The 27011-nt window shown below is 46.0% G+C and overlaps 1 protein-coding gene across 3 annotated transcripts; it reads left to right on the top strand.

Annotated features, from left to right (window-relative positions):
* Positions 1-134: 134 nt before the first annotated feature.
* LOC146355204 (zinc finger protein RFP-like) lies at positions 135-25983 on the top strand. 3 transcript variants are annotated; one of them, XM_084830352.1, is made up of 9 exons: positions 135-616; positions 3353-3411; positions 5462-5468; positions 9000-9095; positions 10828-11058; positions 16726-16748; positions 18133-18257; positions 19178-19234; positions 21238-25983. In XM_084830352.1, exons 1-9 carry the CDS (start codon positions 197-199, stop codon positions 21753-21755), a joined length of 1536 nt encoding a protein of 511 aa, XP_084686478.1. In that variant the 5' UTR covers positions 135-196; the 3' UTR covers positions 21756-25983. The 3 variants fall into 3 exon arrangements, with proteins under 3 accessions (XP_084686478.1, XP_084686476.1, XP_084686477.1); XM_084830350.1 differs by lacking the exons at positions 3353-3411; positions 5462-5468; XM_084830351.1 differs by lacking the exons at positions 135-616; positions 3353-3411; positions 5462-5468 and adding an exon at positions 7760-8042 and having other exon boundaries at positions 21238-25264.
* Positions 25984-27011: the final 1028 nt, after the last annotated feature.

The raw sequence follows: 27011 nt of genomic DNA, 5'->3' as shown, positions 1-27011 counted from the left end.
ATCGGAAATCAGAATCCTCCCCGATCTCTGGCAAATCCCCCAGAGAGATCTAGCCACACCTCTTGACCCCACCCCCACGGTGTTTTGGTAGCGCCTCCCCCGCCCGCTTTCTCCCGGGCAGCCAATCGGGCTCGTGCAGGAAGCCACGCGGTGCGAGGCAGCTGCAGCACGCCGGCCTTCCCCTCTCCGCCCGGTCATGGCCACCGAGAGCCCGCTGGAAACTCTGCAAAGGGAGATCACCTGCTCCATCTGCCTGAGCTATTTCAAAGAGCCGGTGTCCATCGACTGCGGCCACAACTTCTGCCAGTCGTGCATCACCCAGTGCTGGGGGCGATCGGACGACGAGAACACGTCCTGCCCCCAGTGCCGGCGGTGGTCTCGGAAGCGGAGCTTCAGGCCCAACCGGGAGCTGGGCAATGTGGTGGAAGTGGCCAAGCGGCTGCGGCTGGAGGCGGCCACCTCGCTGGCGGGCCAGAGGCTGTGCGACAAGCACCAGGAGCCCCTGAAGCTCTTCTGCGAGGAGGACGAGACGCCCGTCTGCGTCATCTGCAGGGAATCCCGAGCGCACAAAGCCCACCCCATGCTTCCCATCGAGGAGGCGGCGCAGGATTACAAGGTACGGGGGCGCCCAAGGGGCTCGCCCGGCGCTAGGGGCAGAACGCCCCGAAGCCGAAACAGCCGAGCCCCCGCCCGGACTTCCTCTGTGAAAAGGGGTGTGTGTGAGTGTGTGTGTGTGAAGCCTGTGCTTAGTCATCTGCTGCTGCCTTCCTCGGCCTGGCGTCTTCCAGGTGGTTTGGACTACAGTGCTCATCATCCCGGGCCATTGGGGCAGTTGGCTGGTACTGATGGGATTTGTGATCCGAGACATCGGGGGGGGGGGGGAACTAACTTGGCGAAGGCTGGTCTACACTATAAGTAGAAACTTGGCCTGCCTATATTCTCCCTCGCCCTTCTCCTTCTTTCTTGAGTAGAGGGGGGCGGAGGGAGATGTTCCCAAAGATCCCAGCAAAGTCTCGAACCCTGGCTCCTGTTTTTGTTCCAGGCTGAATAGGCAGGGGAGGGGAGGCTACAGGCTTGTGGGTTCTCTTTTGTTTTTTACTAGAGTGCTGAGGACTACCATCCAAAGTCAGACACAAATTGGTGGTTCAGGGGCAGATTCGGTTATCTATTGCACCCCATGAACCACTGGGATATATACGCAACGCAACATTGTAAAACTGACCAGCAGAACTGAACAAAAACTTGGTCGAAAGCAACCAGTTAGTACTCCTATTTTACAGATGAGGAACACTGAGGTTGAGATATAAGGAATTAGCACAAAGCCAGCCAGACTAGAATTTTCTTCTTGAAATGTTACATGCTGTTGTTAAAGTACTGGGCATTAGAAAGCCTTGGAGATCTACTGCACATCTCCTGGAGATCTACCAGTAGATCCCAATCTACCTTCTGCCCACCCCTGGCCTACCATGTAGGGATGTTGTAAGGATTACTGAGCGGTTGTATTTGTATTTATTGCAATTACATGCTGCCTTTGTGAAGCCAACCAAGACGGTTTACAAAACATTCAGAAAATAAAAGCCATAATCAAATAAAAGCATAGTAAAACATTAAGGACAACCTTAAAAACCATGACAACAATTTTAAAAACCAGATTAAAAAGATGTGATAATGGAATTGTGATTATTTTGACTTGTTCTTGTTCTGTTTAGTTTTGAGTTTGTAAGCTGTGCCAACAACTTCTGCTGTAGGGCAGCTTAAAATAAAATATTATTTTGCCATTGTTTGTTTTAAACCAGTGCTCTCATTATTGTTTGTTTTTATTCTGCTGCTTTTAGGCTTTTAATTCTGCTTTAAGTCAAGATTGTTTTGATACTGTTATTTATTGGTATTAGATTGCTAGCCACCTTGGACTTTTTTATTTTAAGAAAAAAAGGCTAGTAAGACTGCAATTCTATACCCACTTACATGGGAGTAAGTCCCATTCAATTCAGCAGGGCGTACTTCTGAGTAGGCACGTATAGGATTGCACTATAAGAAAGTCCACCTCATTGAACCCTTCAAGTGAGGTATCCAGCAGACCATCAGTTGAGGTCTTCAATAGAGGCCCTTCTCCAGGTTCCCTTACTTCAGGGGTGGGGAATCTCAGATATCGGGGCCAAATATGGCCCTCTGGGGTCCCAGTCCAACCCTCTGGGGTTCCCCAGATGGCCATACATCCTTTCCCTCATCCACTGATCATTCTGTGGTTTCCCGGATTTTGTGCAGTGTCTCTCCCCCCCCCCCCCAATTCTGAAAGGTTTAAATGCCTCTCCTAAGGCTTAGTTACTTACAATATGCTTGTATCTTTGGCCCCACCCCCTTTGTCTTAGGCTTCACCTACCACTGGAATGTGGCCCCCGAGAGCTTCTCCAAAATGGAATTCGGCCCTCACGGTGAAAGAGCTTCCCCACCTCTGCCCTACCTTTTGGAGGTTAAGTAGAGGGCTCCTGGAGAGAGAGCTTCTTCTGTGGTGGTCCACTGCTTTCTTCCAAGAAGGTTCCCCTGGTGCTGACTTGGTTATCTTTTAGGTGCCAGGCAAAGTCCGGCCTCTTTCCCCGAGTCTTTGGTTGTTAGAGCTTTTGGGTTTGTCTGTTTTCTGTTGTTTCCCTTGATGCTTGTTTGACTGGATTACATCACTGGCCTTATGTTGTTTCATGGTTGGTTGGTGTTGATTTGTTTTGGTACTTTTAACTGCTGGTTAGATTGTTGGGTGTTCTTTGGTGGTGGTTTTTTGGTTTTTAGTTTTACTTTTCTGCTATTTGTTCTTGTTTTTTTGTAATGAAATTTGTAAGCTGCCCTAGAGGTGGGATGGACAGACTTCAGGCCTTAGGGATTTACTTTTGTTTTTGGCTTGAACTCTGAGATCCACCTGGGGCAAAAGACAAACAGTGAGAATTAAAGAATTCAGAACCTAGCAATTTGTTTTGAGTGCCACAACTGAACCAAACTCAGCCTTTCCACCTCCTCCTCCTCCTCAAGCTTTCTTCATTTCAGCAATATATTTAGAAAGGAGGGAAAGGCATTTTGTTCTTCTTCGTGAACTCTGCATATGGGCTCTGCGCCTGCATGGAGCCCCAGTTCAGGAAACTTATGTAGCTGAGGAATTTTGGTGGGAACCCTCCCCCACTGTCCCAGCGCACTCGTCCCTAGCGGGTTCCTGCTTATTTCTTCAGCTCTCTTTTGACCGCCACTGTAGTAGCCTCATTAGGGAACTTTTCTGTCTTCAGTGAAATATCTGAAAGCATTGCTGAGGTTCTATTCTTCCTTTTTTTTTTCTCTTCTGTCTATCGCTCTTCATCTTCTCACTAAACAGGCCCGAAGGGATCAGTCTGGTCGGCTACGTGCCATTCTCTGGAGATGGGCATTGCAGCAGTAGAGGTTCAGAAGGGAACGATGACTCAGTCTTCTTCTAGTCCCACACAGGATGTGTCTGCCTCACCACAGTCTCTACAAGTGTCAAGATCTCACCCCATAGTCTAGCTCATACTTCAGGACAGCCAGAGGCTCTGAGTGGACAAGACCCACCCAGGACGGGGTGGTTTTTGACACTTTCATTGGCAAAGGAGCTAACAAAAATGGCTAATGCTTCTAAATAGTCAGCCACATATTCTTCTGACACTAAGGAGAAGAAAAAGGAAAACTCTAAAAAGGCAGCAGAGTCGGTACGGGACCGACTGCGATCACTAGCTCTGATCCCAATTCCCGCTCCTCCACCGATGCTATGATCCCTGATACCGATGACTGTACTGGTCCCAGCACAAGACCCAGTTCCAATCACATCAACATCGGAGGGTGAAATCAGGGACACTGATCAATACCGATCCCCTCAGTATGGAAGGCCTCAGGCATGCCGCCCTGGATCCCCAGACTTCATCTTCACAATGGCATCAGTACAGAGGGATCATGCTTCTAGACATTACGAGTGGCGTCAGTACCGATCCAGATCCTTGTTGTCTGACTGGGATAGGCACTTCGAATGGGACATGCCTTATGAGAGATCGCAACACTGGGGCATGGATCGTATGGACCAATACCACCAGCAGTACTACTATCCTCACCAGGGGTCTTACGATTGCAATGCTCATCGGTATCATCAAAAACCTTTGGTCACGGCATCGAGACTTGCAGGATGATGATGGTATCTTGCTGACTCCCCCTCCAATAGTAACATCCCAGTCAGTGCCTCCTATGTTAACTTCCCAACTGATGTCTCCAGTTACAACTTCCCAACCAATTCCTCCACCTATACAGCCAACACATCTGATCTCGTCAGACCAGCTGATGCCCTCGCAGCCTCCTCTGGTTCACTGCTTGACCGAGGTTCCTTTGGCATTGGGGGCTCTGTCGCACTCAACGGGGGTGCAGGACACACAGCATCATACGTTGGACCCTGCACGGGAGCCTCCACTCTCAAATATCGACGGATATCAGTCGGACTTGACTTCACAATCTTCACTGCATCTGTCCATCTCTTCACGGAATGCCGCTATGGGATCCCAGGATGCAATTTCCCCATCAGAGGATTTGGGGCAGTTCACAGATCAGGTCATTCATATGGCCCAGTCCTTAGGACTTAAGACACAGCAATCCATCTCTACTATCCAAGACCCGGTGTTTGATGCTGTGAATACTGAACTTTCCAGGCCAGTGGAAATTCCGCTTCTTCCAGCTCTGCATCATACCATAAAACAGTTGTGGAAGGCCCCCTTGTCCATGCCTCCCACGTCTAAATGACTTGAAGGGATGTATCGCATTCAGGAAAAGGATGCTGGTTTCCTCTTCACTCACTCTGCCCCGAACTCTGTTGTTGTTGAGGCAGCACAGGGTAAATCAAGGAGACTTCACTCCTGTCTTGTGGACAAGGAGAGTCACCATCTTGATTTACTAGGTCTTCAATATTTACTAGGTCTTGCTATATTCCTCAGCAACCTTGGGAATTCAGGTGTCCAACTACCAGGCAGTTATGTCGGGTTATCAACTCTTCCTCTGGGAAAAGATCAGGCACTTCTTCGACCATCTTCCTGAAGATAAAAGAGGCCTTGCTCGGGTGTTTCAAGATGAAGCCATGCAGCTATTCAAGCAGCAGATCAACACCTCCCGGCACCAGGTGGACTGCAATGCCAAGGTTCTTGTTGGTGCAATTGCGTCCACAGGCCTATCCCAGGAGGCTCAGTCTCGTATTAAGGACTTGCCATTCAATGGCCACAATCTCTTCAATGCTACGACTGATGAGGTCATGGATTCAGTCCAGAAGGCGCGAAATACAGCATGGCTCATGGGGCTGAGCCGACCTCTACCTCCATACAAGCAATGCCACTGGTATCGTCCCCCTGCGATGCAGTATGCCTACCACCAATCGGGATTGGGGCAGGCATCTCGACAGCAGGCCCCGGTACTGAGAAAGCAGTACTCCTTGGCCAAGTTTAGAAGTTTTCGCTGTGAGGGCAACAGGGGCAACAAGCATCACCTTTGACTCGCCCCCTCTTTTTCTCTGTCCTTTTGCACTACCTGCTGTCTTCGAAACTCACCTGTCATCTTTTCTGCCAGGCTGGACCAACACAATATTGGACTCCTGGGTCCTCTCCATCGTCCAGAGGGGCTACAGGATCAAGTTCGACACCCTCCCTTCACTCAGCACCCTGTGACCAACAGCTCCATTGCAGGTCCTTTGGCAAGAAGTACAACCCCACTCGACGAAAGGCACCATAGAACCCATCCCACCTTGTCATCTCAGAGATGGGTTTTACGCACGGTACTTCACGGTACCGAACTGGGATGGAGGGCTTTGTTCAATCCTGGATCTCAGAGACATCAACACCTACATTACACCCAGGAAATTCAGCATGGTCTCCCTATTGTCAATCCTACTGCTGCTATCTAAGGGAGACTAGTTCACCTCAGTTGACCTGAAGGATGCCTGTTTCCACATCTTGATCAAGAGGTCTGACCAACGTTTTCTCCACTTCATGATGGGATCAATGCCTACCAATTTCGAGTATTGACCTTCGGTCTTGGTACTGCCCCAAGGGTCTTCAAAAATTGCATGGCAGTAGCATGCTCATACCTTCAGGTGCAGGGGATGGAGATCTACCAATATATAGACGACTGGCTACTGGTAGCATCAACCAGGTGCCAGCTTCTATGGTCAATTGAGATGACCTGCAATCTCCTATGCAACTTGGGCCTCTGCGCGAATGAGGAGAAGTCACATCTGCAGCCTGTGCAAAAGCTCCAGTTCACTGGGGTTCTCCTCAACTCACAGTCTGGTCAGGTGTTCCTTCCTGAAGATCAGGCCCATTGTTTAGTTTCCCTGGCAGCTGAGTTACTCACTTGGAGGACTACTATGGCATTCACAATCCCGCACCTCCTTGGTCTGATGGCTGTGACGTCAGTTGTGTGGTATGTCTGCCTGTGTATGTTGACGTTGCAGAACTGGTTCCTCCACAGTTTTGATCAGCCGCTGTACCCAGCTTCAACCCCCTTCAAGGGTAAGGCATTTGTTGCACTGGTGGACAGTGCAAGATCAACTTGTACAAGGTGTGCCTTTCCTTCAGCCCTTTCCATCCTCGGTGGTGACTATAGATGTGTCCCTCTCACTGCTGGGGAGCTCACTGTGGGGGCTTCATGGTACACAGTCGGTGGTCACCCAGGGACCTCTATCAACCTGCTGGAGTTGAGGGTAGTTGACAAGGTGCTCAGGGCATTCGAGCTGGACCTGGTGGACAGATTGGTCCAGATAGTATCAGACATGCCCACCATTGTCACTTACGTGAACCAGCAGGGGGGCCGAGATCGCTCTCTTTGATCGTCCTCATTTTTCAGATCCTTCATTGGTGCGTGTCCCGTTGGATCAGTCTGGTTGCGATCCATGTGGCTGGTGTGGACAATGTACTTGCTGAATGGCTCAGCTGGACATTGCTGATCTCCCATGAGTGGGAGATGGACAGGAACATCCTGCCCAATCTCTTCCAGTGGGCGGGGGGGGGGGGCATACCAGAGAGCTTCGGCTATTGGGCGGCATAGAAATAAATAAATAAATAAATAAATAAATAAATAAAATACCAGAGATCAGCCTCTTCACTTGCAAGGACATTGTCGTTTGCCCTGTGTTCTGGAGCCGGAATCAATGGGGGATGTCTTCCTGTTCATGCGGACAGGGGCACTGTTCTACACCTTCCCCTCTTTCCAGTCATCACCAAGATCCTGGCAAAGGTAGGGATGGATGGCACACAGTGTGTCTTAATCCCCCCGTGGTGTCCTCTCCAGTCTTGGCCGCACTTCTGCTTCTAGCAAAGGGTGATTGCATTCAGCTTGCAGCAGTGCTGCATCTACTCGCCTAGGAGCGAGGCAGAGTTCGGCATCTGAACCTTCAAATGCTTCACGTGACAGTATGGGGGTTCTGGTGATCGGTACTGACCAGGACATCCCCGCTCGGACATTTTCCCCACAGGATCTAGCGCATTCTTGATGCCACATGCAAGCCCACCTCGAGACAGCCATATGCCCATAAGTGGACTGATTTCTCATCCTTCACATGTCCTGAAGGCTTTGACCCTTTTAGGTGCTTCTTGCACCAAGTTCTTCAGTTCGTGTTGTCACTTTTTGACAAAGGGTTAAAACTCTCTTCTCTCCATGTCTCCCTGCCTTCTGTCTCTGCCTCCCATTTTCCCACTGAAGTCTTCTCCTTCTTTTCACATCCGAAGGCGAAGCAATTTCTCAGAGGGGTCCAGAACCTAACTCCTCCAATTTGTCGGATGCTACTGAGTTGGAGCCTCTCCATTGTCCTGCAGGCGCCATCCTCTAAGCCTTTCGAACCATTAGCGAATGTAGATCTTCACTTGTTGTCTTGGAAGGTGGCATTTCTGGTTGCCATTACATCTGTGCAGTTAAGGCCATCCACATTCATTCAGCACTACCGGTTGGATGTCCAGGCTGTAACTGACTGCTCTTTCAGGCGTGCAGTCCTTTCCTCTGTTTTGCAGTTGGACACCGATCCGCTTCCTGTAAGTCAGCTTGCTACTCGCCCTAAGCTTTACGCGCAGGGGCTGTGAACAAGAAAGACAGGTTGCATACCTGTAACTGTAGTTCTTGGAGTAGCCATCTGTGCATTCACACATCCCACCCACTGTCCCCTGTTCAGTGTCATACTCGAGTTCGATGTGGGTAATCTCAGTTCCGATGCTACAGTGTCAGTCTCAACAAACTGAAGGAATAAGCGGAAACCTGCTAGAGGCATACACACTGAGACAGTGGTGGAGGGTTCCTCTGTCCAGATTCCTCAGCTATAGAGGTTTCTCAAAACAGGGCTCCACGCAGGCACTAGAGCCCATATATGTGAATGCACACATGACCATTTGAAGCACTACAGCTCCAGGTAAGCAACTTGACTATTGCTAAATACTTAGAAATCATTAATCCTGGGTAGATTAAAAATACAGTAAATAAATACTGCAAACTACCGGTAGATTTACCAGTAGATCGAGACCTACCTTCTGCCCACCCTTGGCCTAGTGACCATGTTTGGTGAAACAACAGGGAGGAATTCTTTTTAAATTAATTAATTATGAATATAGAATATGAGTGGAATTTGGGGCACGTCGATGACAATTGGAAAATCGTATGTAGAAGTCATTGTGCAACCTACTTTATGGTTAATGTGCCATGCCTTTTGTCTGGCTTTCGTAACAGAGACTCTCACGATATTTTGATTAGGGTTATTTTCCTAAATGCTATAGCAGGGGGCAAAAAAGGCAGTTAAAGCCTTGTGTACAGGACTTAAGGCTATGATCCTGCACACCCTTACCTGACAGTAAATTCCTTTGAACCCAGTGGGACTTAACTTCTGAGTAATCATGCATGGGATTGGGCTGCAAGCTGTCTCCAGTAGAAAATGCCCCTTGCAAAATGTTGTGGGGGAGATGCCTAAGTACTTCTTGAATATATCCTTTGCCTTTATTCAGAAACAAGTTTCCACCCATGTGAAAGCTCTGAAGGAAAGGAGAGAGAAGCTGAAGGAATCGAAAGAAGACTTGGAGTGCAGAAGTCAGGCTGATCAGGTAGGAGCTTGTCTCTTCTGCCAGGGAACAACCTGGAGGTAAGGGATGCTTATTTCTTCTGCTGTTGGATGGTGTGGTATCTTTGTTCCTTAATTAACCAAGATCGATCTGTTAATAGGATATATAGGCTCCTGGCATCCTCCAGATATGTTGGACTTTAACCCCCATCATCCCTAGGCGATCACTGCCATGCTGGCTGGGGATAATGGGAGTGGTGGTCCAACACATCTGGCGAGTGCCAGGTTGGGGAAGGCTGACTTAACCTACCTCTCAGAGTTATTGTAAGGATTAAAAGGGGGTGGAGAGAACCATGTACAGCACTCTGAGCTCTTTGGAGGAATGGGATATGAAATAATTACTCTATAATTATAGGTTCAATCAGATTGGGCTGTTGTCAGTATGATGTGGCTTAATCTTCCTTCATGGCTAGGGCTTGTGTGAAGGTTTCTTGCGCTCTGGATATAGACCAGGGGTGCAAAACATCCTCTTTCCCAAGCTCTGTGTGGCAGCCATCAGGATCCACCACTGCCAAAAAAGGGGTGGGTGGGCACAAGGATCCTGCTATTGTTCCTAGAGCGTCCTAGGAAGCAGTGCTTGAAGGTTCATGCCTGCTTCCTAGGATGCTCCAGGGACACTCTAGGGATGAGGCTTCTATGGCATGAATGTTATAGCTGTTCCTGGAGTGTGTTTTTCCTCTTTTTTGTGATCAGGTTGGGTGGTTTGTCTGAGTTGTATCTGAGTGCGCGTGCATGTATGTGTGTAATGCATGCGTGCACACATGTGCGGTCTCTGCCACCCCAGCGTACACCCAATGAGGCCTTCAGGGCTGAAGAGTTATGAACTCCTGATGGAGACAGATAATTTGCTCTGTTAAACCATCAAAACTAAGAAAACAGAAGGAAGTGAGCATCCAAAGTAGATCACAAAGAAGAGAAATGGGTTCTCAAGACAGTAATTTTTATTACCATTAATGTTACAGCTCCCTGAAGAAGGCATGAAAATAAGAAAAAGGCCGAAACACATTGGGCTTCCTACACTGAATTTATTTCTGCATCTTGAGAACCCATTTCTCTTCTTTGTGATAAACCATCAAAACTGTTAGAAACGTCCCTCAACAGTCCAGGGAATGTTCTGGCAGCATTTAATGGTGCAGCATTGCTAAAGCTAAGCAGGTGCAACCTTGTCCAGAAACTTGGATGGGAGACCACTGGCTGCCGTACCTAGAAGAGCATTACGTGCGTATAATAAATGAAAGCCTTTACTTTTAAATGTTACTAATGTTTTATTTATTATTTAATAGCTTTACATAGCGCTTACCATATTTAAAAATATCTCTAAGTGGTTTTTATATATATAAATGATTTATTCCGTTGCTATCTATTTCTTTTAAATTATTTAGACACTGCTGTTCATAAAATATATCACGGCGGCTTACAAATTTAATCAGGACAGCGTACAAATTTACTGAGTGCATAAATACTCTGCCCCTTTCAAACTGATCAGAGCAATTTACACATTTAAAAATAAATACATATGCAACCTTCCTCACTCTCAGGAGACCAATCAGGTAAGACTGGCATCTCCAGCAATTTGGCACCGTGGGCAGGTCAGATGCCCAACCCTGTGTAGGGCACTGGCATGAGAGCATCGGTGCTATTTCAGCTTCCCTGTCTTTGTTTCCATGCCTCCCCCTCCATCCTGGCTGGCTCTGGCCTTCCCCTATTCATTACAGGATGATGTACAAACAGAGAAGCAGAAGGTAGAGGCTGAATTTAATCAAATCCACGAGTTCCTGGAAAAAATTGAGCGATTCCTGATTATCATGTTGAAAAAATTTGACAAGGAGATTGTACAGAAGAGAGACGGAGTGGCTACCAAACTCTCAGAGGAAATAGATCGCCTCGATGTCTTGATCAGTGAGGTGGAGGAGAAGTATCAGCAGCCCGCAAGTGAATTCCTGCAGGTGAGACTGTCTTAAGGCTTCCCATTCCCATGCTTCAGTGCTAAACCCAGAAATGTAGGAACCAGCAGCTTCAAGAAAGTGTGCTGTCCTCCTGTACCTTGTTTAGACCCTTGTCTCCTGTACTGTTTCTACTGGTGCACAGGTTCTGTGTGGTTTGTGGATCTCGTGAATGATGCAATTAAAAGCCCAGTCTTATGCAGAGAATGAAGTGTCTGAGACCACTGAAAGCAACAAGCTAATTCTGCATAAGATCTCTAAGATACTATGGCTCTTTCCTCTCCAAACTGATCAGAGCAATTTACACATTTAAAAATAAATACATATGCAACCTTCCTCACTCTCAGTAGACCACTCAGGTATGACTGGGATTTCCAGCAACTTGGCACCATGGGCAGGTCAGATAAACAAAACCTTTTGTGGCAAATGCTTTAAATGTACTTCTCTGGAGAGGTACAGCCTAGGTTTGGCTTTCTGGTAAAGAATCCTGAGGTGTAAATTCTTATTTAGTATTGATTAAAGGGCGGCCATTGTGTAAAATGATTTAGAAAATGATGTGAGCAAAAAAGAAAGGTCCTTTCCCCAAGGGGCTTGTTGTGTCGTTCAGTCGTGTCCGACTCTTCGTGACCCCATGGACCATAGCACGCCAGGCCTTCCTGTCCTGCGCACTCTCCCGGAGCGTGCTCAAGTTCATATTCATTGCATCGGTGATGCTATCTAGCCATCTCATCCTCTGCCGTCCCCTTCTCCTTTTGCCTTCAGTCTTTCCCAGCATCAGGGTCTTTTCCAGAGAGTTTTCTCTTCGCATTAGGTGGCCAAAATATTGGAGCTTCAGCTTCACTATCTGTCCTTCCAATGAGCAGTCAGGGTTGATTTCCTTTAGGATTGACTGATTTGACCTCCTTGCAGTCCATGGGACTCGTAAGAGTCTTCTCCAGCACCACAGTTCGAAAGCATCAATTCTTCGGCGCTCAGCCTTCCTTATAGTCCAGCTCTCACAGCCATACATTACTACTGGGAAAACCATAGCTTTGATTAGACGGACCTTTGTTGGCAAGGTGATGTCTCTGCTTCTTACTATGCTGTCTAGGTTTGCCATAGCTTTCCTCCCAAGGAGCAAGCGTCTTTTAATTTCATGGCTACAGTCACCGTCTGCAGTGATCTTGGAGCCCAAGAAAGTAAAATCTGTCACTGCTTCCATTTCTTCCCCTTCTATATGCCAGGAAGTGATAGGGCCAGATGCCATGATCTTAGTTTTTTTAATGTTGAGTTTCAAACCAGCTTTTGCACTCTCCTCTTTCACCCTCAACAAGAGGCTCTTGAGATCATCTTCGCTTTCTGCCATTAGGGTGGTATCGTCTGCATATCGGAGGTTGTTGATAATTCTCCCAGCAATCTTAATTCCGACCTCTGATTCATCCAACTCAGCATTTCTCATGATGTGCTCTGCATATAAGTTAAATAAGCAGGGTGACAATATGCAGCCTTGTCGTACTCCTTTCCCAATTTTGAACCACTCGGTTGTTCCATGTCTGGTTCTTACTGTTGCTTCTTGACCCTCGTACAGGTTTCTCAGGAGACAAGTAAGGTGGTCTGGTACTCCCGTCACTTTAAGAATTTGCCACAGTTTGTTGTGGTCCACACAATCAAAGGCTTTAGCGTAGTCAATGAAGCAGAAATAGATGTTTTTCTGGAATTCTCTTGGTTTCTCCATGATGCAGCGAATGTTGGCGATTTGATCTCTAGTTCCTCTGCCTCTTCGAAACCCAGCTTGTACTTCCGGTAGTTCTCGGTTCGCATACTGCTGAAGCCTAGCTTGTAGGATTTTTAGCATCACCTTGCTGGCATGTGAAATGAGCGCAATTGTGCGGTAGTTTGAACACTCCTTGGCGTTGCCCTTCTTTGGAATAGGAATGTAAACTGACCTTTTCCAGTCTTGTGGCCACTGTTGAGTGTTCCAAATTTGTTGGCATATTGAATGCAGCACTTTAACAGCATCATCTTTGAGGATTTTAAATAGCTCAGCTGGAATATTGTCATCTCCGCTAGCTTTGTTGTTACTAATGCTTCCTAAGGCCCATTTGACTTCACTCTCGAGGATGTCCGGCTCAAGTTCAGTGACCGCACTATCATGGCTATCAAGGACATTACTATCATGGCTATCAAGGACATTAAGATCTTTCCTGTATAGTTCTTCTGTGTATTCTTGCCACCTCTTCTTAATCTCATCTGCTTCTGTTAGGTCCCTGCCTTCTTTGTCCTTGATCATGCCCGTCTTTGCACAAAACATTCCCTTGAGATCTCCAATTTTCTTGAAGAGATCTCTAGTCTTTCCCATTCTGTTGTTTTCCTCGATTTCTTTGCATTGTTCATTTAAGAAGGCCTTCTTGTCTCTCCTTGCTATTCTCTGGAACTCTGCATTCAGTTGGATATATCTTCCCCTTTCTCCCTTGCTTTTTGCTTCCCTTCTTTCGTGAGCTACTTGTAAAGCCTCTTCAGACAGCCACTTGGCTTTCGTGCATTTCTTTTTCTTCGGGATGGATTGAGTTGCTGCCTCCTGAACAATGTTACGGACCTCCGTCCATAGTTCCTCAGGCACTCTGTCTATCAGGTCTAATCCCTGAAATCTATTCCTCACCTCCACTGTATATTCATCAGGGATATGATTTAGGTCATACCTGAATGGTGTAGTGGTTTTCCCTGCGTTCTTCAATTTACCCGAAATTTTGCAAGAAGCAGCTCATGATCTGAGCCACAGTCAGCTCCAGGTCTTGTTTTTATTGACTGTATGGAGCTTCTCCATCTTTGGCTACAAAGGATATAATCAATCTGATTTTGATATTGACCATCTGGTGATGTCCATGTGTAGAGTCATCTCTTGTGCTGTTGGAAAAGAGTGTTTGCTATGATCAGCATGTTCTCTTGGCAAAACTCTATTAGCTTTTGTCCTGCTTCATTTTGTACACCAAGGCCATGCCTGCCTGTTATCCCGGTGATTTCTTGACTTCCTACTTTAGCATTCCAGTCCCCTATGATGAAGAGGACATCTTTTTCTGGTGTTAGTTCTAGAAGGTGTTGTAGGTCTTCATAGAACCGATCAACCTCAGCTTCTTCGGCATCAGTGGTTGGGGCATAGACTTGAATTACTGTGATGTTGAATGGTTTGCCTTGGATTCGTACTGAGATCATTCTATCGTTTTTGAGATTGTAGCCCAGTACTGCTTTTCCCCCCCTTTTGTTGACTATGAGTGCTACTCCATTTCTTCTAAGGGATTCTTGCCCACAATAGTAGATATGATGGTCACCTGAATTAAATTCACCCATGCCTGTCCATTTTAGTTCGCTGATTCCCAAGATGTCGATGTTCAATCTTGCCATCTCATGTTTGACCACCTCCAGCTTACCTTGATTCATTGATCTGACATTCCAGGTTCCTAAACAATATTGTTCTTTACAGCATCGGATTTTCTTTTCACCACCAGACACATCCACAGCTGAGTGTCCTTTCGGCTTTGGCCCAGCCGCTTCACTCTTTCTGGCGCTACTTGGAAATACCCTCTGCTCTTCCCCAGTAGCATATTGGACACCTTCCAACCTGAGGGGCTCATCTTCCGGCGTCATATCTTTTAGCCTTGTGATACATTCCATGGGGTTTTCTTGGCAAGAATACTGGAGTAGGTTGCCATTTCCTTCTCCAGTGGACCACATTTTGTCAGAACTCTCTGCCATGACCTGTCCGTCTTGGGTGGCCCTGCACGGCATAGCTTATGGCTTCACTGAGTTACGCAAGCCCCTTCGCCGCAACAAGGCAGTGATCCATGAAGGGGAATTACAGTTTAAATTTCAACAGTGTGGGAGATGGAAGTGGAGAGGGCAGGTGAAAATGAGTGGAACTGAATGTGAGCAAATACAGTTACATGAACTTTGTCCATTTCAGCTGAGTGTGGGGCTTAAGAGGTTAAATCAAAGGCTTCACAGAAATGATGGGCTTTGAGGATGAAGTTGAGCGCTTTAGTGAAAGAGCACATTTCTGTTTCTCTGCTCAAGTACATTTTTGGTCTTTAAAAGTTACTATTATTTATTTGCTTTCCCGCCCTTCCTCATAAGGAGCCCAGGGCGGCCTTGAGCATCTAATAGCAAAATGTTGCTACTAGATGCAAGAAAATAAAATGAGTACCTGTTTGTCTTTATTTGCATTCGTTACATATTTTAAAGGCAGGATTTGGAGTCTAAGGCCTGGTACATCCATCTTTTGGACAATAGGAGCGTTTTGCAGGGTCCTCACTCTTCCATCCTACCCTCTTGCATATGAATTTCTTCCTTCCCTTCCCATTGCTATGTAGTCTGTGCCAGTGTTAATGCTCCTTGTGGTTGGCTCCAAATGAGAGTTTCTTGCCATAGTTAGCAGTTTTCAAACTCTGGTCTGAAGCTAACCATGGTGAGTGTTGATGTTGGTGCAGACTAAATGCTGCATCATGGTTGGCTCTGGGAAGAAAAAGAAAAGGAGGGAGGGAAAGAGTGAGCAAGATAGTGGGGTGCTCCCATTTTCATAACCACAGCTAGGATATCAGGAAGATGTTTATTTAATACCCTAAACCAGTCTTCCCTAACCTGGTGCCCTCCAATGTTCCTGACTTCAACTCTCATCAGCCCCCGCCAGCATGGCCTATGGCCAGAAATGCTGGGAGTTGTAGTCCAAAAAGTCTGGTGGGTACCAGGCCGGGGAAGACTGCCCTAAACAGTCTGAGGACCAGGCGCCCTCGAGAATCTCCTCTCATGTGAACCTGTCTAGAAACTCCACTGCTTCCTTGTGCTTCCACCACTGACAGATATTTGGTGGATTGGGAATAAGGGAAAACCTGTTTGATCACAGCATCTACATTCTGGAGTGACTTCCCCAGAGAGATGTGCTTGGCCCCCTCATTGTCCACTTTTAAGTGGGCACTTAAGACTGTGTATTGTTTTAATTATCTGCCTTTTTAGTGTTACAAAGTTTTATTTTTGTTATTGTAAGCTGCCTCAAGGCTGCTTTGCCAAGCAAGGTGAGATATAAATGTTAAGACCTTTGTAGGGACTGTTCATTGCAGAAATCGACACATGCAGATCTTGCAAGCAGTGGTTAGACTTGGGTTGCGTAGCCTATTAGGATGTGCAGGAAGACACGTGATACACGCAGTCCTTTCCAGTTTGTAGTCCCACTGTGCTCAGTGGGGGTTTACTCCCAGGAAAATGAGCATAGCACTGCAGCCCTAATGTGCCAATACCATATGTCTTTGAATAAAGCTTAACTTCACACTCTTGTGGACTAGAAACATGATTTCGAAAATGGAAATGTCTGCACTCAGCATCAGTGTTCATGGCTTACATGGTGCAGAAGCCCAGAAATACTCATAGGCCTTGTTCCTAGCGCTTGTTTCATTCAGCTTTACAGTCTTGCAAGTAGGTCATCTTGAATTCCCTTCTTTTTTGGCCAGAGAACTGAAAACTGGAGGTCTGGACCAAGGCTATCCAATGGGATTTAAACCCAGATTCCAATACAAATCTTTGTTAGGCCACATTTTGTTTGTCTCCTTGTTTCTGAGCCTTTCGGTGATATTTTATGGCATAACAAATGTGGGACTGATCTTCTTTCTCCCTGCCTCTCTCCCTTCTCCCCCCCCCCTTTCACAGGACATCAGGACCATTTTGAGCAGGTAGGTAGTTCCTTTGCAGACTTCTTCACTCTGTATGGTAGTAGGTAGAGCTGAGGAAGCTGACCCCTTCTGATGAATGATTTTGAGGAGGCAACTTGATCTGGAGCCCCGTCCATCACCAAGGCCATTGCTGTGGACAGAGCAAGGGTGCAAGGACGGCCTGTAACATGAGATCTCAGTGCTGCTCCAAAGATGCTCTAACTGTGGCTAGAGAGAGGCTGCTGGAGCTCCTGCTTAGGAACACTTCACTTCCCCTTTTCAGCCAAACACTGCAAAGATGCAGCACTGGAAATTCACTGCTACATCCTGGAGTGGCCTGTGCAAAGAAGTGGGAGGGGGGGTTCTTTTGCCTCCTCCCTCCTCCCAAAGTGAGCTCCACGGTTGCGGGGTGGCGGCAGTGTCAGAAATACACAGCCTTCCTAAGGCTGTTTCTCTCTTTTGTTTCACCATGAGCATGACAGATGGCAAGAAAGCTACTGTGTCCTCCAGTGGTTTTGGACTACAACTTGCATCACCCCAGCCAGCATGGCTAATACTCTGGGATTATGGGAGTTGTAGTACAGAGTATCTGGAAGACACCAAGTTGCCTCCCCCTGGTATATGGTATACTAATATAATTGAAATGTAGCCCTCTTGACATCTCTGCACTGAGCCACTGTAGTCACTGAACTACAGGTGCAGAACCTCAGGCCTGGGGGCCAGATCCAGCGTTCTAGGGGTCCCCCTTCCCTTAGCCCCACCTTCTTCTGCCCTTGAACACTGATGGTTGATGGTTTTCCAGCTTTTGTGCAATTTTTTCCCCCGTTGAAATGCCTCTCCTAAGGGTTCAATACTAGCAAATAAGGTTGAAATGCCTCTCCCAAAGTTTAGAAACCAGCAGTAAGAGTTTTAAGCTAAAATATGCTGGTATGGGGGGGGGGGGCTGGTCTGTCCCCATTTGCCTTTGTCCCCACCCACCACTGGGATATAGCCCTGAGAGCTTTTCCCGAACTGAATTCGGCCCTCAGGGCTGAAAGAGGTTCTGCACCCCTCCCCTAGACTGTGAGGAACCGCCTCTTCGCTATTTAAGCCTGTAACTGGCTTTCCTCTCAACCCCAGTAACTCCACATTTCCTCTGCCTTCCTGTCCCAAGGGCCTGTGCCAAGCTTTCCCATATGCCAAATAAACATTCCCCATCACTCCTGGCAGTGGGACTTTCCCATGAGCTGCTAGAATGTTTGCAGATATTCTGTGACATTGCACCATCTTACCCAATTTTTTGGAAATGTTGTGGGGTGGGTGCAGTGGGATTTCAGTTAGCCAATGTTAAGGCAAGGGCTTAATACATAGATTGTACATAAGATGCTGAGACTACAATATAACAGTTTTGTGTTTTCTGTGGTAGATGTAAGGATGGACAGCTGCCGCGGTTGGTGGAAGTTTCTTCCTCTCCAACTGACCTGGAAAAGAAGCTTGGGCATTTCAGTCTGAAAAATATTGTTATCAAGGAGGCTCTGGAGAAATGTCGAGGTACCAAGAAGGGCAAATGAGAGTTCATGACCACTTAAGATACTCAAGCATTACCTTACAGTTACTGTGGGGCAGGGAGAGTGGAAGCGGTACGGGGTGGGGGCTGTCCAGGCTTCAACAATGCTGCGCACACTATGTAAGGACCTGAATATTGTGCATTCTACTTGAAAGAAATACAGGTTTTGTGCCCAGAACAAATTAAATGCATAACTTTATCAAAGATTGGAAGAGTAGAGAACAAAAAATTTAGGGGTAGAGGGAAGGGAGGAGAGCTGGGTGGAGCGGAGAGAAAAAAAACAAAATGGATTTTGGTCAAGTGGGTGTAAGAGCCATCACAGGGCTGTGCAAAGCACTGGGGCGCTATCTGCTGACTTCTGGCTTCCGTGAGCCTCATACTCACATTTTGCCCCTTGCAGCAGATGTGACACATCCCTCCTGTTCTTGGGCTTTTGTGAGGTTTTTTCCTCAGCCAGATTGACTGTCACTTTGCTCATAGCAGCTACATTGATATATAATATATTTAAATTACAATAAAATAATTTAAATATTCCATGATACATCTTTCTCCTCAACAGCTATAAAGTTTAAATGTCCATCAGCATTCTGTGCCAGGGCTTCTAATTTAGCTGCTTTTGTGTTTTCGCCACGAAGCACGTGAGCATTTTTCCAGGCTGTTTTCTTGCAACCATGAGGGCTAGAATCTTGAAAGACAAGAACAATGCCATGCAAAATGCCAGGTTCTGTCCTAAAGTACCAGGTTCTATAACTGATGAGGTGCCTTTCCTTGCTCACCACTTACACATCCATCCTCTCCTACTCCACATCCCGAATGGGAGGATCTTTAATGCTTCACCTCTGCATATTCAACAGCAATGAGCAGAGATTCCTGACTCTTAAATCCTTCCCTTTTCTCCCTCTAGAGACTATGATATCTGAATTAGCGAAAGCAAGGTCAATGGAAACATCTGCTAAAAAGGGTGAGTTTGGGTTTTTTATTGGAATGGCCTCCCTTTAAGAAGACTAGAGCAGTGTTTATTTGGGCCTCTCGTGCAACTCCTAGAAACACATGGCATGGCTTCACGTGGCAAGAGGTGGTGGAAACAATGGCTCCATCCTGTAGAGAAAGATTTTCACAGGAAAAGGGGAGGAACATGGGCACTTCTGTCACCAGACCCTCACAGCTCTCCCCTTTTTCCTTCCTGCCTTTGGAGGGAAGAAGGAACCTGTTGCTATGGTAACACACAGGCCCAAGTCCTTGTTATGAGAGAAGATAAGCAAAGGAAGTCTTTGCTCTTGTCTCGTTACTCAGGAGGACCAGGAGTTTGGGGGGAGGGTAGCTGTATGTTGGGATCCCCAGGGATTTTGCTGGCTTCCATGTGGACTTAAAGCCTCCCTGTTGTGGAATGGGGAAAATTGAGGCTGCCTATTCTCGGGCTTTGCTGCTACTGTCGCTGCTGCCATTACCCAATCTTTGGCAGGGTGGGTAATGGCAGCAGCGATAGTAAACTATGGAATTCACTTCCACAAGATGTAGTGTTTTTTAAAATACCGTATTTTAAATGTTATTTAAATATTTATATGTGAACCGCTTAGGGATTTCATTATATTGAGCAGCATATAAGTATCACCAATAAATAAAGAAATAGTGATGGCCACCACTTTGGATGGCGGATTGGACAAGTTCATGGAGTATAAAGCTACTAGTTCTGGTGGCTATATGCTACCTCCAGTATCAGAGGCAGTATGCCTATGTACACCAGTTGCTGGGGAATATGGGCAGGAGGGCGCTGTTGCACTCAAGTCCTGCTTGTGGGTTTCTTGTGGGTAGCTGGTTGAACAGAATGCTGGACTAGATGGACCCTTGGTCTGATCCAGCATGGCACTTCTTACGTTGGCTGCCAAACCCCTTTTAAGGAGATTGCATCTAGGAAGAAGTCACAGAAGCCCCATTCTTCAGGCAGCTGCTTTGCTTCTGGAATGCTGTGTCTTGTCAGCCATAGTTCTGTGGTCAAGCACATCCTTTACATGCAGAAGGCCTCAGGTTCAATCCATGGCCTCTCCAATTAAAAGCATCAGGTAGCAGGGAAGACCGCTCTCTCTCTGAACCCCTGGGGAGCCCCTGCCAATCCGAGTAGACAATACTGGGTTAGTCTAATGCAGCTTCCTATGTCCAGGCTGGGTTTGCAGCTTTTTGACCATAGCAGCTTGGCAATTCTCAGACAGCTGTTTCAGGCTCTCAGGTTCCATGGTTGGAGCCTTTCACAGTGCATGCACACGTATTTACTACTACGTTTATATCCCACCCTTCCTCCGAGGAGCTGAAGGCAGTGTACGTGGTTTCTCCCACTCGATTTTATCCTCACAACAACCCTATGAGGTAGATGAGCCTGGGAGAGAGTGATTGGCCCAAGGTCACCCACTGAGCTTTGTGGCTGAGTGAGGATTTGAACCCAAGTCTTCCCAGCCCTAGTCCCACACTCTAACCACACCACCACACTTGCTTTTATTGGTGGCCTGAATATAGCCAGTCTCTTCCAAGTCAACACTGACCAGCGTCTAATCATATAGGAGTGGTAGCCAGCCCAGACAGCAGAATTTGGGGCCTAGCCAGTAGAATTCCCGTGAGATGGTAACCCTTTTCTCTCACTTGCCCTCTCCCTTTTTATTTCTCCTAGACCCTACTCTGGCTTGCTTTGAATTTTCCAAATCTACTTCTAAAATTTTGGCCATAGGAAGATGGGAACCTGCCTTATACTGGCTCAGACCACTGGTCCATCTAGCCCAGTATTGTCGACACTGAGTGGCGCTGGCGCTCCAGGGTTTCAGGCAGGAGTCTTTCTGAGCCCTACCTGGAGATGCTGGGGGTTGAACCTGGGATCTTCTGCATGCAAAGCAGGTGCTCTACCACTGAGCCACAGCCCCTCACTCAGCCTTCCTTGTGGTTGAGCTTTTCTAACCACTGTTTTTTGTTTCTCCCCAGCAAGCGTTACTTTGGATCCCAACACGGCCCATCCCCTCTTTGTGGTGAGCGAAGATAAGAAGAACGTGAAACGTGGAGACATGGTTCAACCGCTCCCCAACAATCCCGAGAGATTTGATGCCACACTCATTCTGCTGGGCTGTGAGAGATTCTCCTCGGGGATCCATTACTGGGAGGTGGAAGTAGGTGATGGGCAAAACTGGGCTCTTGGTGTTGCCAGGGAGTCTGTGAAGAGGAAGGGACCTGTTGTCACTTGCCCTGATGAGGGAATCTGGGCTTTGGGGCTCTGTGGGGATGAGTACAAGGCTTTTACTTCGTCCGACACCCGTCTGACCCTAGATGAAGCCCCAGAGAAAATCCAGGTATTTGTGCATTATGAAAGGGGTTGGGTGGCATTCTTCGATGCTGATTATATGTCCCTAATTTTTATTTTCCGGTCAGCTAATTTCTGTGGGGAGAAAATTTGTCCTTTCTTTAAAGTGTGGGGTTTAACTACAGAGCTTAGAATGTGTCCCTGAAATACTGTCTGCAGTACATTGGGCTGCTTTTATGATCCACGAAGCTATTTGTGCATACCTTGGAATGGAAACTTGCAAATGGCACCAAGTTTTGATGTTAGCGAAGAAAGAAAAAGGATTGGATCCTAACTTTGCGCTCCTTGAATGGAAGCAACATCTATTCAAGGACAGAGAGTTGCACTCATGGAAAGGAACCTTCACAGAAGAATGGAAACTTCTATTTATGGAGTTCAGAGTTAGGATCCAAGCCAGAGAACTCCACCCTTGAAAGTAAGCAAAGGAACAAATTTCTTTTTTAAACTTCACGTGTACAAAACCTGCATCATGACAAATATTTCATTACAGACTGCATATTAATATATTTCTCTACTCCTTGTGTTACCTCACGTAGCATTCATGTTGTTCATCCTTCTATTTAACTTTCACTTTGTTTAGAAGCAGGTCTTGATCACTTCAATGGATCTTCATTCCACCTCAGAACATTTAGGATTGTGGTATTGATACTGAATACTTCGTTTTTAAAGATATTTTATGCCACATCTCAACAACCCATCTCTTTGAATATATTATTTATTTCAATCATTTTTACCCCATTCTTCTTCAGCCAAAAAAGACTTCCAGAGTGACATAGCAGAATGAGACAGTCCCTGCCCTCCGGCTCACATTCTAAAAACCTTGACAGAAAAGGAAAAGAGATTGGGAGGGAGGAGGGGAAAGGAAATTTGGGTACTAGGTTCTTAGCTTCAAAGTTCTTATAAGGACCAGCTGGAATATAACAGTTGGAGAAGAGGAGCCAAAAGTTGCTGATCTCTCAACAGGGTTGATGAAATGGCTCTGTTTCCTTTTCTCCCTCACCTCAGCGATGGACTAGCTTCTGTCAGGTGATGAAGGGAAGAGCCTGATGAAGCTGGTTTCTGAGCAGAGCCGATTGAGTGACCCTGCTTCCCTTCTCATCTTCATCCTGATGGAATGACCACTGTTCTGTTTTCTCCTTTATTGTATATTGACCTTTTGTCAGTTCCCCACATTTTTTCTCTTTCTCAAACTAGGAACGTATTGGAGTGAATGTTGGTAACTGGTGTGGGAGAGGCAATGCATCCACACCAGTTTTTCAGCCCAGAGTCTACTGTGGGGAGGAAAGGGTGGTGATGTGTTTCCAGTGGTTCACTGTTGCCCTAACCCAGGAACAGGCTCGTGGAAGGAAGGAGAAAAGAGGAGGTGAAGTGGGAGAGAAGGGAAACGGTAGAGTCCCCCTCCTAGAAAACTCAACTCATGAAACTCTACTTTTAATGACATATTTTCCCTTTCCATCATAACCTTTCTGTTTTCTTCTGTCCAAAGTCTAAAAGGCTCTTAATTTTGGAAAATGCTTTCCTTTAATTTAATATATAATTGGCAATTTATAGCACAATCCTACACATGTTTGCTCAGAAGTAAACTTTGCTGTGTTCAGTGCGGGGTTGTCAGGTAAATATTCATAGCATTGCAGCCTTATTCCTGATAGTCCTGGTCATGTCCTACAGTTTTCATAACCATATCCCCTCCAGTGATGGAATGCCAGAGCTCTTATGAATATTATAGCTGTTATTCTATACTTCAGTTCTTACAGAATACATTGATTTATTTCAATATGCTTTAAAAGAGGTAAATTGCATCTGTTTCCCCCCTCTCATTTTTGCACGGCATCTTTATTTATTTTTTATTTTATTTATTTCATTTATTTCATTTCTATACCGCCCAATAGCCGAAGCTCTCTGGGCAGTTCACAAAAATTAAAACCAAAGAGCACACAATAAAACAATACAAAATATATAAAACATTAAAACCACAGTAAACAATACAACCAGAGTAAAACCTGGCGGCAGTCTTTACATTTTGCATTTACACAATTACACAGGAGCTGACCCTTCCCTTTGTCAGCTTCTGAGATTTCACTAGGCATTGACCCCATATTATCAATACTTTCTTTGTAGCTTTAAGAGCTAGGAACTTGCTTCCTTTTTTTAATGAAAGCTGAGATTTTCCAGGATGCTGAGTTATGTGCTCTTTATAGCAGTTTCCGCTCGTGGGAACTTGTGGAACATACGCCTCCCTACATCTGTGCTAGCTGCCCTCACCCATACCAGTCCTGGTTGGAAAACAAACAAATACACACACATCTTCAAAACCTCAAATATCTGATTCAACTGTAGAATTTCTTGAGTGTGTAATCATACACCCAGATGCAGCAGGAAAACAATTCAGTGATCAGCAGGATAAGCCCCAAAAAGAGGAGGCATGGAGAACTTTCAGACAGTACTCCTTGGCTGTGTCTGTGCTACACACCTAAACTGATGTAACTGTTATGGCTTCCCAAGAAGGCCACAAGAATTTGTGGTTCTTAAAGAACGTGGACATAATTTAGCCCCCGCTCGGGGTTCTCTGTAAGAAAGGCACGGCAGTTAATCTGGCCTAGTTTGAACTACTCTAGCAGCCATAACAGCAGTTAGCAAACCAGATAAGCTGCAGTTGGTTTACTCCTGCATTGTTTTCAGACTGACTTTGGACAAAATAGGCATATGGGAAAGTTTGCTGTATTAAGGTTGTAATCCTCTACGGTATACACCCTTACCTGGGATAACGCCTGTTGAACATACTGGGACTTACTTCTGAGTAAATATGTATAGGATTGCACTGTAAGCAACCTGTTGTGACAAACCTTGCATTTTTGGAAGAGGTGTTTTCTTCTTTGTTAAGCGCCAACAGATTTGTACATAATTTGATCCAGAAAAATGTTGTGTCATTGCATTAAAATCTCTTTAGTGAAGACAGAAAATTCTTGTGTGTGTTCTTGTTGTGAAGCAGCTTTTCAAGAACCCTTCTTTCTCAGTTGATGTGACTCTGAAGGACCTAGGGCCACATATGGATCCCTGAAGAATACCAGCCCCCTGTCCCCCACCCCTGAGGCGGGAGAGGTGTGTGGAAGGGCTGGTGGCCGCAGCAGTGAAACTTTCTGGAAAGCTCCTTGGACCACCACCCTCCATCCGATCCTCCAAATGGCTTTCTAGAAACCTAAGTGCTAAAGAGACACCTAGACATTCAGTAGTAGTTTCCAGTGTAAAGGATCAGGATGACATGACGTTGTGGTGGGAGTCTCATTGTGCGATGGAATAGACAGACATGGTTGTTTGATTCTGGATGAGGGCAGGACCAGTTATTGCAACCTTCCTCAACATGGTGCCCTCTGGATGTTTTGGACTTTAACCCCCATCAGTCCCATCCAGTATAGCTAATGGTCAGGAATGCTGGGAGTGTTAGTCCAAAATATCAGGAGACCACCAGATTGGAGAAAGCTGAGTTATTGGAATTGAGGTCACATTTAATTCCAAATCGATAAACCCCTGATCTTTGTCAAGAAGCCAATCTGAAGCTTTGATACAGGATTCAAAGTGAAGTTTAGAACTTAAAATATCAAAGTTCAAAATGTGGTAGATTCTTAATTTTGGCATTGCTGCAAAACATTAAATTGTTTGTTAAACTTGGACTTTGTCATTACTGAAATGCCAACAATTCAGTCATTGCCCCAAAGTATTGAAACTTTGTTCCAAGTCATTGGGTTGGTATTCAGTGCTGTCCTTACACTTGTGGAAGAGCTTTTGAACCGGTGAAAGCCTTTCCTGATGGAAGTGGTGGGGAGATGGTGTTTTTTGCCAATTTCCCTTCCCTGCATCTCTCTGAAAATCTGCTGTGGAGGGTTAGGGGAGGTACTGTAGCAGTTCCTCTGCTATAAGGGAAAAAATTGCAAAGGTTTGGGGTAAGGATAGGAAGTCTGTGGCCCTCAAGATGTTGTTGGGAGTTGTAAGCCAACTTGACCATTGTTTGGGGCTGTTGGGAGTTGTAAGCCAACAACAGCTGGGAGGTCACAGGTTTTAGTATTAGCTGGCCAGTCACAAGTCTCAAATATTGTCCTCCCTCACATGAAGAGAATGCAATGACTGATTGTGCTTCACTGTGTTAAAATATACACAGAGCCAGCAAAAAAAACACAACTTGTGCCATTCTGCCTGACTGGCTGCCCTCGCTAAGCCTCTGAGCAAGCTGATAATCTAGCTTGTCATCTGCAGTCTTGAAACCATGCGTAATCATTCCAAGCTGAAAATATGACATAATTTGTCCCTGTCACCCTGTCCTAGTTACATTACTAAAGATCATCCAGAGAATCTGCAGCTGGGCAAGGATTTGACCTTGAGCCTCCTAGGTCCAAGTCCAATGCTGTCTGCTCTCTGCCATCATTCTTGGTGACTTGTAACACTTACTTTGATGCTTATAGCTAATCTTTAGCTAGGCATAGAGATTGCTGGTGCATACCAGGAGTTAACCCTTAACTCTTCCTGCCAGCATCTACCTGTTTTATATGCTCCAACTTTCCCTGTTTACCAGGTATAGTCCTTTCCTGGTTCTTGTCCCACTGCCCCTATTTTTACTTTGGAATTGTTAGTGTGCTTTGAGTCATGTCATTCTTCAGGGTTCAGCTTCCTCCCCAAAGACTAGTGCAGGGGTGGGGAGTGTTGGCCCTCCAGACGTTGTTGCAGTGCAACTACTGTCAGCCCTAGCCAGCATAGCCAATAGTGAGTGATGATGGGATCTGCAGTCCAAGAACATCTGGAGGGCCATGCATTTCCCATCCCTGGTATAGACATTAAATCTGAGTGGGGAATAGATGCTGATTGATTAGGCACTTTGTCGAACAAATTCTCAAGGTGCCCTACAAATTATAAAATAAGTTAAAACATCACAATACAATAAGAATACAGAAACATACGAAACTTCAAAACATTCACACAAACACAAGTAGCTATGTAATCTCTACAGTCTCTAGTGTGGATGCATATCAGTGTATGTGCAAGAACACTAAGGCCTTATAGAACATGCAGCTGCCATTCACACAGTGTAGGTGTTGAGGTCTATTTTGAACAGTGTTCCCACCTCGGTTCTAGTGGCTATTCTGTCCCTTTCCTATTAATTGATTGTATGTATACTCTGCTTCTTAGCCAAGATTAGTTCCCAAAGAGGCTTATAATTAAAATCCAACACATGCATTCAATATACACTGTTGTATAACAAAAGGATCTTAAAGAGATGGGAGTACCAGACCACCTTACTTGTCTCCTGAGAAACCTGTACGAGGGTCAAGAAGCAACAGTAAGAACCGGACATGGAACAACCGATTGGTTCAAAATTGGGAAAGGAGTACGACAAGGCTGCATATTGTCACCC

The sequence above is a fragment of the Heloderma suspectum genome, chromosome 2 (assembly GCF_057233095.1).
Source record: "Heloderma suspectum isolate Gila_16-S chromosome 2, 16-S_ref, whole genome shotgun sequence".
In the NCBI taxonomy this organism is placed as follows: Eukaryota; Metazoa; Chordata; class Lepidosauria; order Squamata; family Helodermatidae; genus Heloderma; species Heloderma suspectum.
This window is presented reverse-complemented; position numbering and strand designations above follow the sequence as displayed.